The 14,969-nt window shown below is 42.9% G+C and overlaps 1 protein-coding gene across 1 annotated transcript; it reads left to right on the top strand.

The window, feature by feature from the left end:
* Positions 1 to 9,138: 9,138 nt before the first annotated feature.
* Or83c (Odorant receptor 83c) lies at positions 9,139 to 10,618 on the top strand (the record flags this gene model as incomplete). The annotated part of the gene is made up of 5 exons (NM_079520.3): positions 9,139 to 9,696; positions 9,774 to 10,012; positions 10,100 to 10,289; positions 10,356 to 10,511; positions 10,568 to 10,618. The coding sequence occupies 5 exons, from the start codon at positions 9,139 to 9,141 to the stop codon at positions 10,616 to 10,618; spliced, it is 1,194 nt and encodes a 397-aa protein (NP_524244.2).
* Positions 10,619 to 14,969: the final 4,351 nt, after the last annotated feature.

Genomic DNA, 14,969 nt, shown 5'->3' with positions numbered 1-14,969 from the left:
TTAGAATATTTCTGGAGCTCTACCTCTGACAGAGAAAAAAATGTTTACAATAAGATTGATAACATTTAAAGAACGCATGCATACTTTTTAAGTTCCATTTAAATTAAATAATTTAGCAAATTGTCTTATTTTGATACATTCTCAAGCGTAACGTTGTTTCTGACTATCATTCATTTACAATTTGTAAAATAAATACGAAGGAAGGAAATTCGCTTAGTATGGTAAAATTTAAAACTAAAGTGATTCGATTGAAGTAATTTTTTCGCTCTGCAACCCCATCCTCCTCGGCCTCCCCATCGATCCTTGGCCGTCTTGTCCATTTCGTAGACCAGAACTAGGCTCTTCCTGGCCAGCGACGTGATGGCAATTACTCCAGCTCCAGCTCCGACACTGACTTCGGCCTCCGGTCGGCAACAACAACTGCCGCATTGCAGTCGCTTGTAGTTGCTGCTGCAAATGGCTCGAATAACGTGCAAAAACTGCAACGCTAAGGCAACTGAAACAACGCAACAGCTATACACGGCAAATGGCAGCAAAGAAAATTATGCTTGCAATAACATTTACATATATACGTGTGTGTGTGTGTGTGTGTGTGCGTCGGTCTGGGAGCGTGGTGTGTGCCAAATTTATACGCCATTCGTCGCTTGCGGTGGCAAACAAAGCAACGCAACAACAAGGCAACAAACCAACAGGCCAGAGGTCACATTTTCATTTCAAACATTTCCGCAGCACAACATCAAAGCTGCCGAATGGAGGGCACAAAATCCGAGAATAAACAGCGCGAGTGACTGAAAGTCGGGAAGGATAATCAATTTAAGTGCACATCGAATGGTTATGCATAATAAAACTAATGGGAAAGCCATTCTAAAGTCAATTAATTTTGCTGCCGATCAGAAAATAGCGAAAGGAAATATATGAGATAACAATTGTTATAAATATAGATTTAATAATTACATCTTCTCAGGAAATTTATCTTATAGAATTATAACTTATACCCAGAATGCTGTTTAGTCATTTTTATTATTCCTGCATATTTTTTCCGTCCTATATGTAGAGTGTTTGACTGTACCATTTTCTTGGAATTTCCCATTTTCCCAGCTCACTATTCGTCAGCCCCAGAGAAGCTTATCACACTCCTTGCAGGCTGGGTCTGGCCGCCGGAGCCATCTTATTCATCGGTCATCACAGTCAGTCCGCTTGATTCAATAAGAATTGGCTTCCAGTGGCCATTGTTGAGCGGGCCAGTAATGCGGCCCAGTCGCCGAGTACTTTTCCGATTAAGTGGCAGCATAGCAGCTGAAAAAGTGGCACCGATACTTGAATCTTGCATGTGCTGTGCTACACTGAACAAAACTAGTCCAAAATTCGTTACTTCTTTTGGACCTTTCAAATGAGTATTTTCTTACAGAAGGTTAGACCATTTACAAATATAAATTTCGATTAGATCACAAATAATAAAAATAGCACAACATTTTGGTATGTTTCTAAATAGATATTACATATTACATACTCATAATGTAGGTATAATAACTTGGTATAGGTTACAATCCTATGCGTTCATCTATCGAAAAAGGGATATATCTTAGTATTTATGCAACCAATGCGAAACTAATAGGTGGCAAAGGAGGTAAAATAAGCTAATCATCCAATTGACCAATAAAAATATATTTCACTTGTGGTAATAAAATTCGGCCAACTGACTAGCACGAAGAATGGGGCCGAGATAACTTACCTTGGACAAGTCTTCGATTCTTTCAGTTCGCTTAACTGGCTCAACTTTTTTTCTCAGTACACCGCCCGGTTTTCCATCTGCCGGCTTTTCATTTGCGGAGCGGAATGCAATGACAATGGCCGCACTCGCCGTTCCATTCGGTGTTCAATACGCTTCATGACAACGGCGCCGCGGATCGAGCCCAGACATTGCTTATTTTTATTTGCCCGGGATGTTCAATGCTGCATGCCCCATGCCCCATTCCCGAAGCCAGATGCCTGGTAAGGACTAATGCCCGGCGGCAGCGGCAACAACAAGCAACGCGCTCTAACGCCCTTATCCTTGTAACGACTTTGCCGCTGCGCTTTTGCGGTTGACCGCATTTGCTGGGAAAATCTGTTGCTGCCAAAGCATTGGCCACTACCAACTGCTGCTCTTGACCAAGTGGAGCTATAAATATCTGCGATAGCGAAATGCAATTACGTGGCAACAATGAATACAGCAGGAGCGATTGCTTGCTTTTCCCGCTTTTCCCCTGCCATTCTCGTGCTTTCTCAGGACTCGCCCCACATCCGGCAATTGACAATGATGATGTGTACTTGGTTTTTTGTCTCCTCTGCCGGCAAAATGGGGAGTTCCTGGGGGGGCGAGTTTGGGCTGGGAATGAGGACATCTGATTATGGCATTTTTCTACAACATTTTGCTGCATTGTTGGGCGCTTTCTCGCCCTCTCTCTTTCTCAAGGAGCGATACATTGGCTGCGTTTTGGTGAATTTATGTGCTCCTCATGGAGGGTTCAATTCTGGCCATTATAAAATATTGCAGCTGACTACGAACGCAAGATAGATACAAAGATACTTTAGTGCGCTGCGTACATGGAGCTTATTTCGACAACGCACTCACGCCGCCATTCGATGTGCTTCTCACCTACAATCCATAACTCAAGCCGCATTTACAAGATATAATATAAGTATACTTAAGCTATTTCTTAATTAAAACTTGATCTGCACAAATTAGTACTACATATATTAAAATATATCTTCTTCGCATAATCAAATAGAAGAAACTTTTCACACGAAAACCGCTCAGAGGAAGTATGTTCATCAACCCAGGACATAAGAACTCTAAAGGTCTCCCGGAATTCTCACTACCTTAAGTCACATAATGGACCGCAAAGTAATTGCCAAAGGACTCCGACCCAACAATGGCTTTTGCTATTAACTCAACGCATACCGAAATATCCGTGGAGTGGGATGGCTAAGCACATTCCATGGGTCAGCCAACTGGCCACCAATCTCCCAATGGAGTGGCCCATAAAAACGGCAATTTTTCCAGTTGTCAGCGGCAAATGCGTGGCTTAAGTTACGGCGTTTGGCTGACAGTTGACACCCCAGACCCAGACGCATAATTACATTCTCGGGCTCTCTGTTTGCCAAAATGCTAGGCCAGAACCGCCCACACCAGCACTGGCCCAAAACAACTGATTCAATTTTTGACTTTCAGATATGTGAGCTTATATATTATATTTTAAATTCGATTAGTTTATCCCTATAACTTATATAAACAGTTAATTCACACTTTTTACAATTTCCAACCTTAAGGTGAAGCAAGTTCAAAAAATTGTTGCTTACATTTCTCAAATATATTCAAGAATTAGACATTTTCGTTTCACTTTTCTCAGTGCACGTACCCTAGCAATTGTAAGTCATTTGAAAACAATTTTGATTATATTTTTTCCGAGCGATTTCACAAATCCGTTTTATGCTCTGGTCCGCAAAAACGGAAGTGAGGATGGGGCAGTGCGTTTTGCGTATGAGTAGTTAACAACATGCCCCATAATAATAACATACATTTCGGCATCCACCCACTCCACCTCCACCCACTGGGAATACGAAATGTTTGCCGTAAACGACCTTAAAAAACGAAAGCCAACGTCGAAGACGAAAGACGAGAGACGAGTGGCGAGTGGCGAAAACAAACAGAAATGCCTGCACACATATAAAATCAAAAGCTCCTCCTTTCCTCCGGGACTGGCTTGTTGGTCCTGTTCTGTGTTTTCACCGTTGTTATTGTTGTCGAGGCAAATTGCAAATAACAAGCGAAAGTTCACACAGGCAGTTTGTGCCATCGACGGTTGGGATCTGGCAGGAATACCAAAAAAAAAAATCAAGAAATGTGCGTAGCATTAGCCGTAGTCGACTTGATTTTGATCGCTTCAATGAACATTAATACACAGGAGCGGCAGGGCGAAGTGGGCTGATTGGGTGTAGGCTGGCGAGCGGGCGGGCGAGTGGCAGGTTGCCTAAGTGGGCGCTTGTATACATGCATATATATGTATTTAGTTGGACTAGTAATCCCCTTCCATAATCATCTCTTCCTCATAGAATCCGTGCAGTTGGCGTTATTGATTTGCTAACATCTGCTAACCATCAGATCTCAAGCGGAACTATTTATCCGTAATAACGTAAGAATAACAAAAAAGATACCGAAATCGAAATATTCCCATAGAGTTTGGAAGCTATATGGACACAGAACAGTAAAATTAACAGAAATGGTTAAGATAGTGCAAAAGCGAAAGAAAACCTGTACGCAGATATTTTCTAAAGCCATTTCCTTTGCCGATTTCTTGGCAACATTTGCTTGGCAAATGAAGCCTACTTATGGGGGATCTTGATTTGCCAGTGCGTAAACATAACGGTGTGCGAGTGTGCGTTACACGCACACTTGCGAGCCAGTGTGTGTAAGGGCTGCTGTATGGGTGCTTATTTCCGGCGTGGCATATCTCGTTTTAGATGCGTGCCACGGCAATCTCTTTGTGCTGCGTTTCGCGTTTTCCTGTCATAAATGCCGCCGCCGAACCTTTGTTACGTTTCCGCTTCACTTTTATTTTAATAATTTACCACCCAGCATTTATGGTATGTACACACATACTTTCATTTATAAGTGCTCCCCGGCCCCGCCCTGCACTTTCCCGGCGGACCTGCTCTCAACCTGCCATTGTACACGTCATAAATCTCATTTTTTCCGTTTCCGTTCTGCAGCCCATTGCCCAGCGATGATGTCCTTGATTACCGCATGACGCGGGGAGATGGGTGGGTAATGTAAGTTGAATGTATTCCAAGGCTTAGAAGTGTCTAGATCTTATTCAATAGGATATTTGCTTTGTCTTTAGTCGCTGGCAACAAGTGAAATTTACAAAAATACTCCCAATTCTTTAGCCTACTTTCAAGCCCCTGAACGAAAACTGCCCAAAAAAGTATCTTTTTAATCCCGAGTGACTTTCCGCTTTCCACTCTTATACTTCCATTCAGCACTAATTTCCCCGAGCGCTAAGAGCGAATTTCCCTGCGTAGCTGGTATACTGGAATGCGGTTTGCGCTCACTGAGTGCTTTTCTAAGCCCAATTTCTTTCATTGTAACCCTCCTCTCTCTTTTTCACAAAGGATGTTTTCTCTTTGCCTATTCTTTGTACAACTTTGAGTGAAAAGGACTAGCATAATTTGTGGCCTAAAATCGCCCGAGATTTTGAAACTTTGTGGAGTGCAACATTTTGTGGCCAACCCGCTTCTGTCGGCTTCCTTACGAAATGCAAATATATGAGGTCCATTATTATCTGACACACCTGATAAGAAAGTATGAAAATGATACTTTTCAAGTTTTCCTAAACTGTAACTTTTAAAACTTCGAATATGAGTTTTTTTTGTTTAAACTGCCAAAGCAGAGTGTTGTGAACTCCTCGGAATTCATCATGATTGTACACTCTTTTAAATTCATTACAAACTCATAGTTACTTTAAAATATCTGAGAAAAACCACTATTTTTCATAGCATCTAAAACTTGATAGACATTTAAGCCTAATGATTTGCGCATTTCATTTCGGATTAATACACCTGATCCCATCGACACCCACAACTCATTCTGTCCCCACATGTCGTTAGCTGATTCATTTTATCTTGTGTTTTTTGCCATCGTACAACAAAAAATTGCAAAAATATGCTGCGTACTTGCATTTGTTAATTGGCCTTATTTGCTTTCAAACATGACCAATCGCGGTTTATTTTTGTCTCCTTTTTCATTCGGCCCTGACAATTCAGATATATTTTTGGATTTCACGTTCGGAGGCCCTTTGAGCTCTTTTCTGTGGGATACTTAGCGTCTGGGCGCGGCGTTTGTGTCAGTGGATGGATGACAAGTGCCCAAATATCGCCCAAACAAAGGAGCAATGCGGCACAATGGGCCGTGGGGAGTGAGTCGGAGGAATGCCAGGCGCAGGAAAAAGTTATGACACACCTACAGCATTTAATCTGACGTCCTTGTAGTGGCTTTCTCGGCGCCCACTGAGTGATAACCATCAATCAAGCTGCTGCCGGTTAGACGGTAGGCGTTACACTGGCTTTTCCCGGAGAGGAGCAGAGTGTCCGGATAGCGAGCCGGAGTTCATTTCAATCATTAGCGTGCCAAGTCAGCCAGCTCCTGTTGATGCTGTCAAATTAATAAAGAGCCCAGGCTGACCAAGGGTTGGCCAACGGGACGGAGCAAAAAGCGGAACAGGCAACAGACAACTCCCCCACAATTGTAGGCTCACACAGCGAGAAAACTCCATTTTGTTCATTGTTCAATGCTCGGATAATAATAATTGTTTAAATAAATACAGGATGTTACTTAGTTAAAAAACTACAACACCTCAGTCCGCAAATCACTCCAATTATTTGTAAATTCCAAATGAGACTTTTGAGAACATATTTCGTTTCCGGTGCCTTTCTCGAGCATTCCCACACGCTTTAAGTCACTGCCGCTCATAATGCCCATAAAAAATTTGTCATCATTAGCCGAAGAGAATGACGCTGACGTACCGGGGTCCGCCCATCTATCAATGTGTGTATCTGGGCACCAGTAGCAAGGACACTTAAAGATATTGCCCCGACTGGGTCGTCGTGCTGCATATTAGTCGGCAGCTTAAAGCGTTCGACTGATTGATTATGTATCATCGAGAGGCAGTGGGACACTGGGCAAAGGCCACTCGCTTTAAGGCTTTAAGCCGCCCATTAGGGTTATTAAATATGCCGCTTTGTGGGTGTACGCTCGTATGCGGGCTATTAGGAATGATAATGGATTGCGAATATTAATTTCTTTGCATGATGGAAAGAATCAACAAAGAACAATGCGTTTAATCTTTATAGACACGCAGCCGCAGGAGAGGGTCGGACAATGCCTTGTGCCAATAATGATAACCGGAAGCCATTAAAGGAAGTTTCAATACAAGAAACACTCTCCCACGCACACACACACACACGCACGCTCTCACACAAACGCATGAATGCCTCTATAGGCAGCTTAAGGCTCTGCACTTTCCTTTTTGTGTTTTGCACTGCGCGAAAAACTAGGACTTACGACGGGGACCATTGAAAAGTAATTTTTAAACATATTTAATCATACGTATCAATTAACATAAACTTGTGTGAAATTATAGATTTTAATTGCTCTTAAACAAAATAAACAACTTCTTAGGAAAATATTTATTCCCTCTAAATAACGTACCCCGATTCCCATCCATTTCTTCCGTGCAGTAGTGGCTGTAGTTGGGCCTGTTGTTTGCCTTCCATTTCCATTGCATCGTCGGCGGCAACGGCGATATTGTAATTTTTATTCCTCTTTGTGCCATTCAGGCGGCAAGCAGCAAAGGCGAATCCTGCGAAAGGAAGCCGTCCTGCAAGTCGAGCGTTCAATTCCCTTTCAATAAGGAAGTGGATGTGGAAGCAAGTAGGTGTGGGTGTGTGTGTGGCACCGCACACGCACCTTGCAATCTTGCTAATGTTTTTCCAGAGAGCGCGTCTTAAGAGCCACCTGCAGTTAGCAGTTTGCAGTTTGAGCTCCGCAAACAGCCGTCGGGTCGATGCGGAAGTCAGGCTAGAAATCCGACCCTGGCTTAGGTCACACCACCATGATGCCACGCCATGCCACCGCGCCAGGGGCATAATGCAGGCCGTCAGGCAGACAAGTTGAGGCGCCAAGTTTTCGGGAAATCGGGGGGCGGGCACGACGTCGACCATCAATGGCACACACTCGCATTTTCAATTGATTAAACATCAAACGCCCAGGCATGGGTTTGAGTATGTATAGCCTGCATTTTTTACGTGCCGCAGCGCAAAAATGCCAGGGAATATTATCCGAGAGCATTATGTTGATGCCGATATATACTCGCACAATATGAAATTCCATTGCATTTTATAGGCAGGCAGCCAAGGAAAACAAAAAACATAGGAGGAAACGTAAGAAGTACAAAGTCGAGTATTGCGACTATGGGATACCAAGTTATTAATTTTATATTTTAAACATATGTTGCATACCTAAGTGCGTTTCTGTTGATGCGAAACCGCTTACCTTTTCGAGCTTATAAGTTCATATTTGTGTTCTATATCTTTTCAAGTTTATGTGTATGCCAAAACTCAGCATACCCCTGTAAGGGGTTCAGAAATCAAACACACACACAGGCAGAAACACAATGGAAGGCAGTAAAAACCTGCGGCAGGCCATTGTGAGGCATAAACAAAAGATGCAGCAGATGGAAGGTGGAGCTGCTGGATCGGCCAGAATAACAAAATACCGCAGACAAAAACCGAAATCTGTTCGAGCGTGGAAAAGGTGAGTTGCCAAACCACTCTCCATTCCCCCTGCCGACTTACACATTCTCAGGCCCAAGTACAAGTGGGTAGTTTTAGTTGGGATCAGCCTTTAGAAATGTGGCAAAGCAAAATTTATAGCTTGGAAATTAATAACAAAAAGCACACAATGAACTAGTGCATATATACCCGCCAGGCCATCCAAAGGGCTCTGAATAATAACGTTCCGCACTCTGAAGTGTATTAGACAACAGTGCGTATGATGAATGCCATCGGAGGACTTTCGAAACAAAAGGGGATTAATTGTATGCGAAAGGTGGCCACCTTCCCACCCACTAATACGGGGGGAAACAAAGGGATAGGGAATTTTATTGTGTTAATTCTGCGGTTTCCTTACTTCGGCAGAACACTTTTAAAATTCCCCAATGTGCAGTAATTATGAGCATGCAAACAATGTGAATTTCCTAGGCATGAGGATATCTTTAAAGCATTAAGTTATTGAGCTCCTTAACGCATTAGAATGAAGAACATCGAACATACATTTTAAGGAACCTAGTATAACCTTATATAGAAGGAAAGCAGATACATTAATTCACTCTGAATCAAGAATAGGTACATATGTATGTTCCCAGATGGACAACTCAAATCTTGTAATTTCACAAAGCAAATAGTACAACAATTAAAGTAGATAATGACAAAATTACTTGCAACTTATGATAATTGCAGTGACATTTGCAGTCCCGCTGTGAAAACAAATGTTTTCGTATAAAAGGGGAAAAACTGGAGGATTAATTCAGTTCCATCACAATGAGTACTTCTGAAAGTCCTTCAAGTCGCTTTCGCGAACTATCCAAGTACATCAATAGTTTGACTAATTTACTTGGCGTGGATTTTCTTTCGCCCAAATTGAAATTTAATTATCGCACCTGGACCACGATCTTTGCAATCGCCAACTATACTGGCTTCACGGTATTTACTATACTAAATAATGGCGGTGACTGGAGGGTGGGACTGAAGGCCAGTCTTATGACTGGTGGGCTATTCCACGGACTCGGGAAGTTCCTGACTTGTCTGCTGAAGCATCAAGACATGAGACGTCTGGTCCTTTACTCACAAAGCATTTACGATGAATACGAGACTCGGGGAGATTCCTACCACAGGACCTTGAATTCGAACATAGATCGACTCCTCGGCATCATGAAGATCATTCGAAACGGATATGTATTCGCTTTTTGTTTGATGGAACTCCTGCCATTGGCCATGCTAATGTACGATGGAACCCGGGTTACTGCGATGCAGTATTTAATTCCGGGTCTACCGCTTGAGAACAATTATTGCTACGTAGTCACGTACATGATTCAGACGGTAGGAGCCACTAAAGCTGTTGAGATTCTGTCAACACTTCCTCCCTCTCCTAACCAAGTTATTTTCGTCGATTGCAGGTGACAATGCTCGTGCAAGGAGTCGGATTCTACTCCGGTGATTTGTTCGTATTTCTCGGCTTAACGCAGATCCTAACTTTCGCCGATATGCTGCAGGTGAAGGTGAAAGAGCTAAACGATGCCCTGGAACAAAAAGCGGAATACAGAGCTCTAGTCCGAGTTGGAGCTTCTATTGATGGAGCGGAAAATCGTCAACGCCTTCTCTTGGATGTTATAAGATGGCATCAATTATTCACGGAGTAAGAAACACTTAATTTCTCCTTTTAAAAAATAAATAAAATCAAAAAGGAACGGCTTATCATATGTCATTTCTCCCATACATTTAGCTACTGTCGCGCCATAAATGCCCTCTACTACGAATTGATCGCCACTCAGGTTCTTTCGATGGCTTTGGCCATGATGCTCAGCTTCTGCATTAATTTGAGCAGCTTTCACATGCCTTCGGCTATCTTTTTCGTGGTTTCTGCCTACAGCATGTCCATCTATTGCATTCTGGGCACCATTCTTGAGTTTGCAGTGAGCTTTAGTAAAATTAAGTCTATGAGCACTTAGTTCTTACGCATTCTTATTTGTCTTCAACAGTATGACCAGGTGTACGAGAGCATCTGTAATGTGACCTGGTATGAGTTGAGTGGCGAACAGCGAAAGCTTTTTGGTTTTTTGTTGCGGGAATCCCAGTATCCGCACAATATTCAGATACTTGGAGTTATGTCGCTTTCCGTGAGAACGGCTCTGCAGGTGAGTAAGTGGGCTTTTAGTTTATAATACCACATTGGATTTTCGTATACTTTTAGATTGTTAAACTAATTTATAGCGTATCCATGATGATGATGAATCGGGCGTAGAAGACAGAGAACACTAAAAAAAAAAAAATCTGACACGCATTACACAATATCTTGATACACAATAATTCTAAAGAGATATGCGAGTTTTTAGATTCGTTGAACAGTATGCATGCAGTATAGAAAGTATTTTTTCTCAATCAGGACCATTAGCTAGTGGGAATTACAAAAGCTAGTTTATGCACTCAGACGCACCCACGTAGTTCAAATTTGATTCAGAAATTGCCACGCCCACCAATCGCCTATACTATTACTATTAAAACTTTTGGTTAATCCAAATGTTAGCCCGGAATCAGCTTACAAATTTTATTCAGCCAACTTTGAAATGCTCTTCTCCCACTTTGCTCCTGATGAACTCGTCGTCGGGATTTTTTCTGCTGCCATTAACCTTGGCCACTAATTACCAACACACAGAGCTGAATTTATGGCATCGGTTTATGGAGCCCCGACTCGAAAACATTAATTGTGCGTCTCATTAAGGGGAGTTTCTTATGCACAAAACATTTAATACATTTCGCATACACGCATAAAAATTTAATTTATTTTGAAATGGTGCGTTCACTTCCCCGATATTTGGCCGGCGGACATTAATAGCTCCTGACCAGGCCATGAATAATGGGCATTTTATAAATGTGGTCGGGACAATGGCCCGGATGCTTGGATAAAAAATAATAACAATAATTGTAACGTCGTTATAATGCAGTCGTAATTAAGTACACCGTTGTTGTACGGACCTTCCGCCACCCAGCGACTATAAAAACGAAATGATTTTAATAAAATCAACAGTCGAAAGGACAGAAAGGACCAGAGCAACAGTTTGGTCAGCGGACTCATCGACCTCTTGGATTCAGATTTACGACCGCTTCGCATTCCATAATTTACTCATTTTTCATGCGCTATTTAATTACGCTAAATTATGGCCGCAAAGGGTTGAGCGGTTGTTTGTTTATGGCCAGTATAACACTCAAAAGTAGAGGTGATGCTGTACATCATTTGGATACAAATACAAACAGGCCTAAAATCAAAGGCTTTAAAACCCAATACAAAGAAGGCGGAATACTGGAGGCGAGTATTGTATTGACTATCTGATATCTGTTACGACGGAGACGGGGAAGGATATTTCAAAGCAATACAATCCTGTTTACGACTCTTAAAATGTAGAGGCATGCTTAAACTAATATAAGGGTGGAAACTTACATTTATGGAACGTACAACAAATAGGGATATTTTAGTAAATGGGTTAATAGCCCAACTTAAGCTGGCTGGAATTTACCTTTGGACCAAAGGTTTAGTACAGTTTTTGAAGAAATACAAAAATAATCACAAAATATCGATATAGGGCTCTTCATCTCGATAAATCGAAAAAGTTTCGCACTCTGTCCCATCCAGTTCCGCTCCAAGTAATGCAATTTGCTCGCTTGTTGGCTGGCAGATAACAAAACTCATTTACAGCCTGTCCACCGCAATGACGCTGAATCGTGAAATCGTGGAGCCGGTGGGGAGTGGCAGTGGCAAGTGGGGCCACTCGACACTCGGATGGAGGCTCTTAGCGTCAAGACACTTTGTATCAAATGCAGCGACGCCGACAGACAGCCAGCCAGCCTGCCATGCAATACATTTTCTAATGCTTGTTTTGAATCATATTTAGGAGCGGACCAGGTGGAAGGGGAGGCAAGGCGGGCAAGGCGGCCAGGTCGCCAGCTGGCAAATAAAATAAATTAGTTGCAGTTGAAAGGTGGCTCAGACACAAAAGTCAACACGCAACGCGCGATGGAACCGCAAACAAACGCCAGCTGCTGGGCGCAGATAAAGTGGCAGGCAAACATGCCCAAGGAGCAGGACGAAGGATGGAGGATGGTGGATTGGGGACTGAGGACGGCGGACGGCGGACACCGGAGGTGGGAGTTGAGATGGAGAAGCTCTAGACGCGCTGGAAGGACCTATGGCAAATCAGCTGCCAGCGCAGCGCAGCTTACTGGCAAATATTAAAATGCGAATTTTTATACTCACTGACACTCGAGCTTCCCACTTTGCCGGCCCAACTATCCCATCCTCACCCTGGAAGCATAATTCTTACTATGCAAAATGAGGGGAATGTGCTCTGTTCGCTACAGAGAAAGAGCTAAACCGATATTATTGGTTCCTCTCGTATTCGATCAAATCGAGGGATATAATTCAATGTCCTTAATGCTTATTTTAAATAATAAATACTAAAATACATTCCACTTTTTGATTTAAAGAACTTTATATGTTATTTTACTTGTTCGAAGCAGCAGAAATATACATTTAGATAATTTTCTCTATTCAAATAAACTAGTTATAGTTTATTACTCGAATCGATGAGTAACAAATATTAAAATTATTTGCCGTGTTTCGGCTGTTGGCTGTTGGCTCCTCGCTCGAGGCTCCTGACTCCTGGCTCGCAGGATGGCGTATCCTTTCGCCAGCATTTTCTTGCCGCGTGCGCACATAAATTAGCTGCCAGGCTAAGAAATGGCGGCGGGCAGCAAAGGTTGTCCCAACTCGCAACTCCCTCCCCTTCGCCAACCCACTGCGGTTTGTTGCGCCCTGTTTATGCGGGTGCTGCTGGTGGGTGCATTAAACCAATAAATCAGCGGGCCAGTGCAAAAAGCGCAAAATGCGAGCAAACTGTTGTCAGGCACTGTTTGAGCCAGCAGCGTGGCTCCGCATATTTAATCAATATGGTGAGCAGAAAACATGAATTAATCTTGGCGCCCTTTAAAGCGCTCCGCATTTTTACGAACACAACGCAACGGAAAAAGGCATTTTTAATTTAGAGAAATTCCTGCGGCCATAAAAAGCTTGTCGGGCAAATCAATTAAATTTAAATTGTATCCCATTAGAGCCACATTAAATGAGTTAAGTCATTTCGGGGGACCGCGTGCCGCGTCTTAGCCTTCTTTTATGCGGCTTTGAAAAGGGTACAAATGAATTCATTTTATTTTTTGACGCACATAACCGCCCCTTGTCCCAAATCACCGGACCCAACATCCTAACACCCCAAATCTCCCCCAACGCCAACAAAACCACCCCTGGACGCAATTAAAATGCCCACGAGCTACTAATTTGCCATGAAACGGCGGGTGGCTGGCCAAAAGGCCCAGAGGCCCGATTTTAAAACGCTGTCGAAATTTAAGAGTTGATGGCTATTAATTTATATTACGCATGATTTGTGTAGCATTTTTCCGATGGCACAATCGCTTTCGGGCCCGGCCGGCTGTCGGTTCCCAGAATGGCCTTCTGCATTCTGCGGTAGATGCCATTTCTGATGCCAGTTTTGAATGTGCGCTGGAGAAGTTTATGCAAATGAGTGAAATATTTGGGTCATGCAGTCGAAAGGGATCGCAATGGGCAGCGGACGAAACTAAACCTGAAACATCCAAATAATTACAGAGATCAGGCTAAAGTGGCGATGTAGTTAATGGACATTGAAAAGACACAAAGCAATGATTCGGAAGAGAACAATATTTAATGTTGTAGTTCAACTAAGTTATACTGCCATAAATTTAAATGGAAATATAGTAACAATTATTATAATTATTTGTAAATTAGTTTAGCATTCATGTACATCCTTAAAAACAAAAGTTTCTCAATCATTTGAAATAAGTCGAATCCGTGAACTTGGACCGCACATTCATGCCGTGTTAAATGTTTAATGTTAAATCTACCGACCCTACTTTATAAATTAGGCAATTTTTTGCCCCATGTGAATGGAGGCGTGGTCGTTGCCATCGTTTATGGCCAACGCCTCCCGATGCCAGTTGCCATCTGTCGGAGAAGATTTGTAGCGACAGCGACGACGGCGATGACATCGACTTGGCAAAACGACGCATTGCGACTGAGTCTTTTTGCCCCGTCGCCACATCCTGCTCCGATCATCCAGCCATCCAATTTCTGCTGATGTCTGCCCAAAACTTCACGCTGGCCAAGTAATTATCGGGCTCCCGACATCCGCCGCACTGCACTTGGCTCTCAGGCGAAGGACTCACTGCTCACAGCTCACAGCTCAAAGCTCACAGCTAAGCAAAGTCGAAGCGTTAAAGCTGCGTGTCGAAAGCAAACTTTGATGGCTTAATCACTTTGGGGGACCCGCCGGGGGAGCGGTAGTCGGTGGGTTTGCCCCAGTTTGCTATCAGCTTGTTATTTGCTTTGGGGGATTTTAAAGTGCACGTGTTTACCAGGCAGCTTCTTAAGACGCTGGCGCTAGAAACGTGTCTGAGGGCAGTCCAAATTGCACGGCAACAAACTTTTTCTTTTCTTTATTGAATACAATAGTTGCTGAAAATATTTTGGCTCATTGCTCCATGACAGACACAAGGAAACTAGGAAGTAC

This window comes from Drosophila melanogaster, chromosome 3R (assembly GCF_000001215.4).
Source record: "Drosophila melanogaster chromosome 3R".
NCBI classification, from domain to species: Eukaryota; Metazoa; Arthropoda; class Insecta; order Diptera; family Drosophilidae; genus Drosophila; species Drosophila melanogaster.
This window is presented reverse-complemented; position numbering and strand designations above follow the sequence as displayed.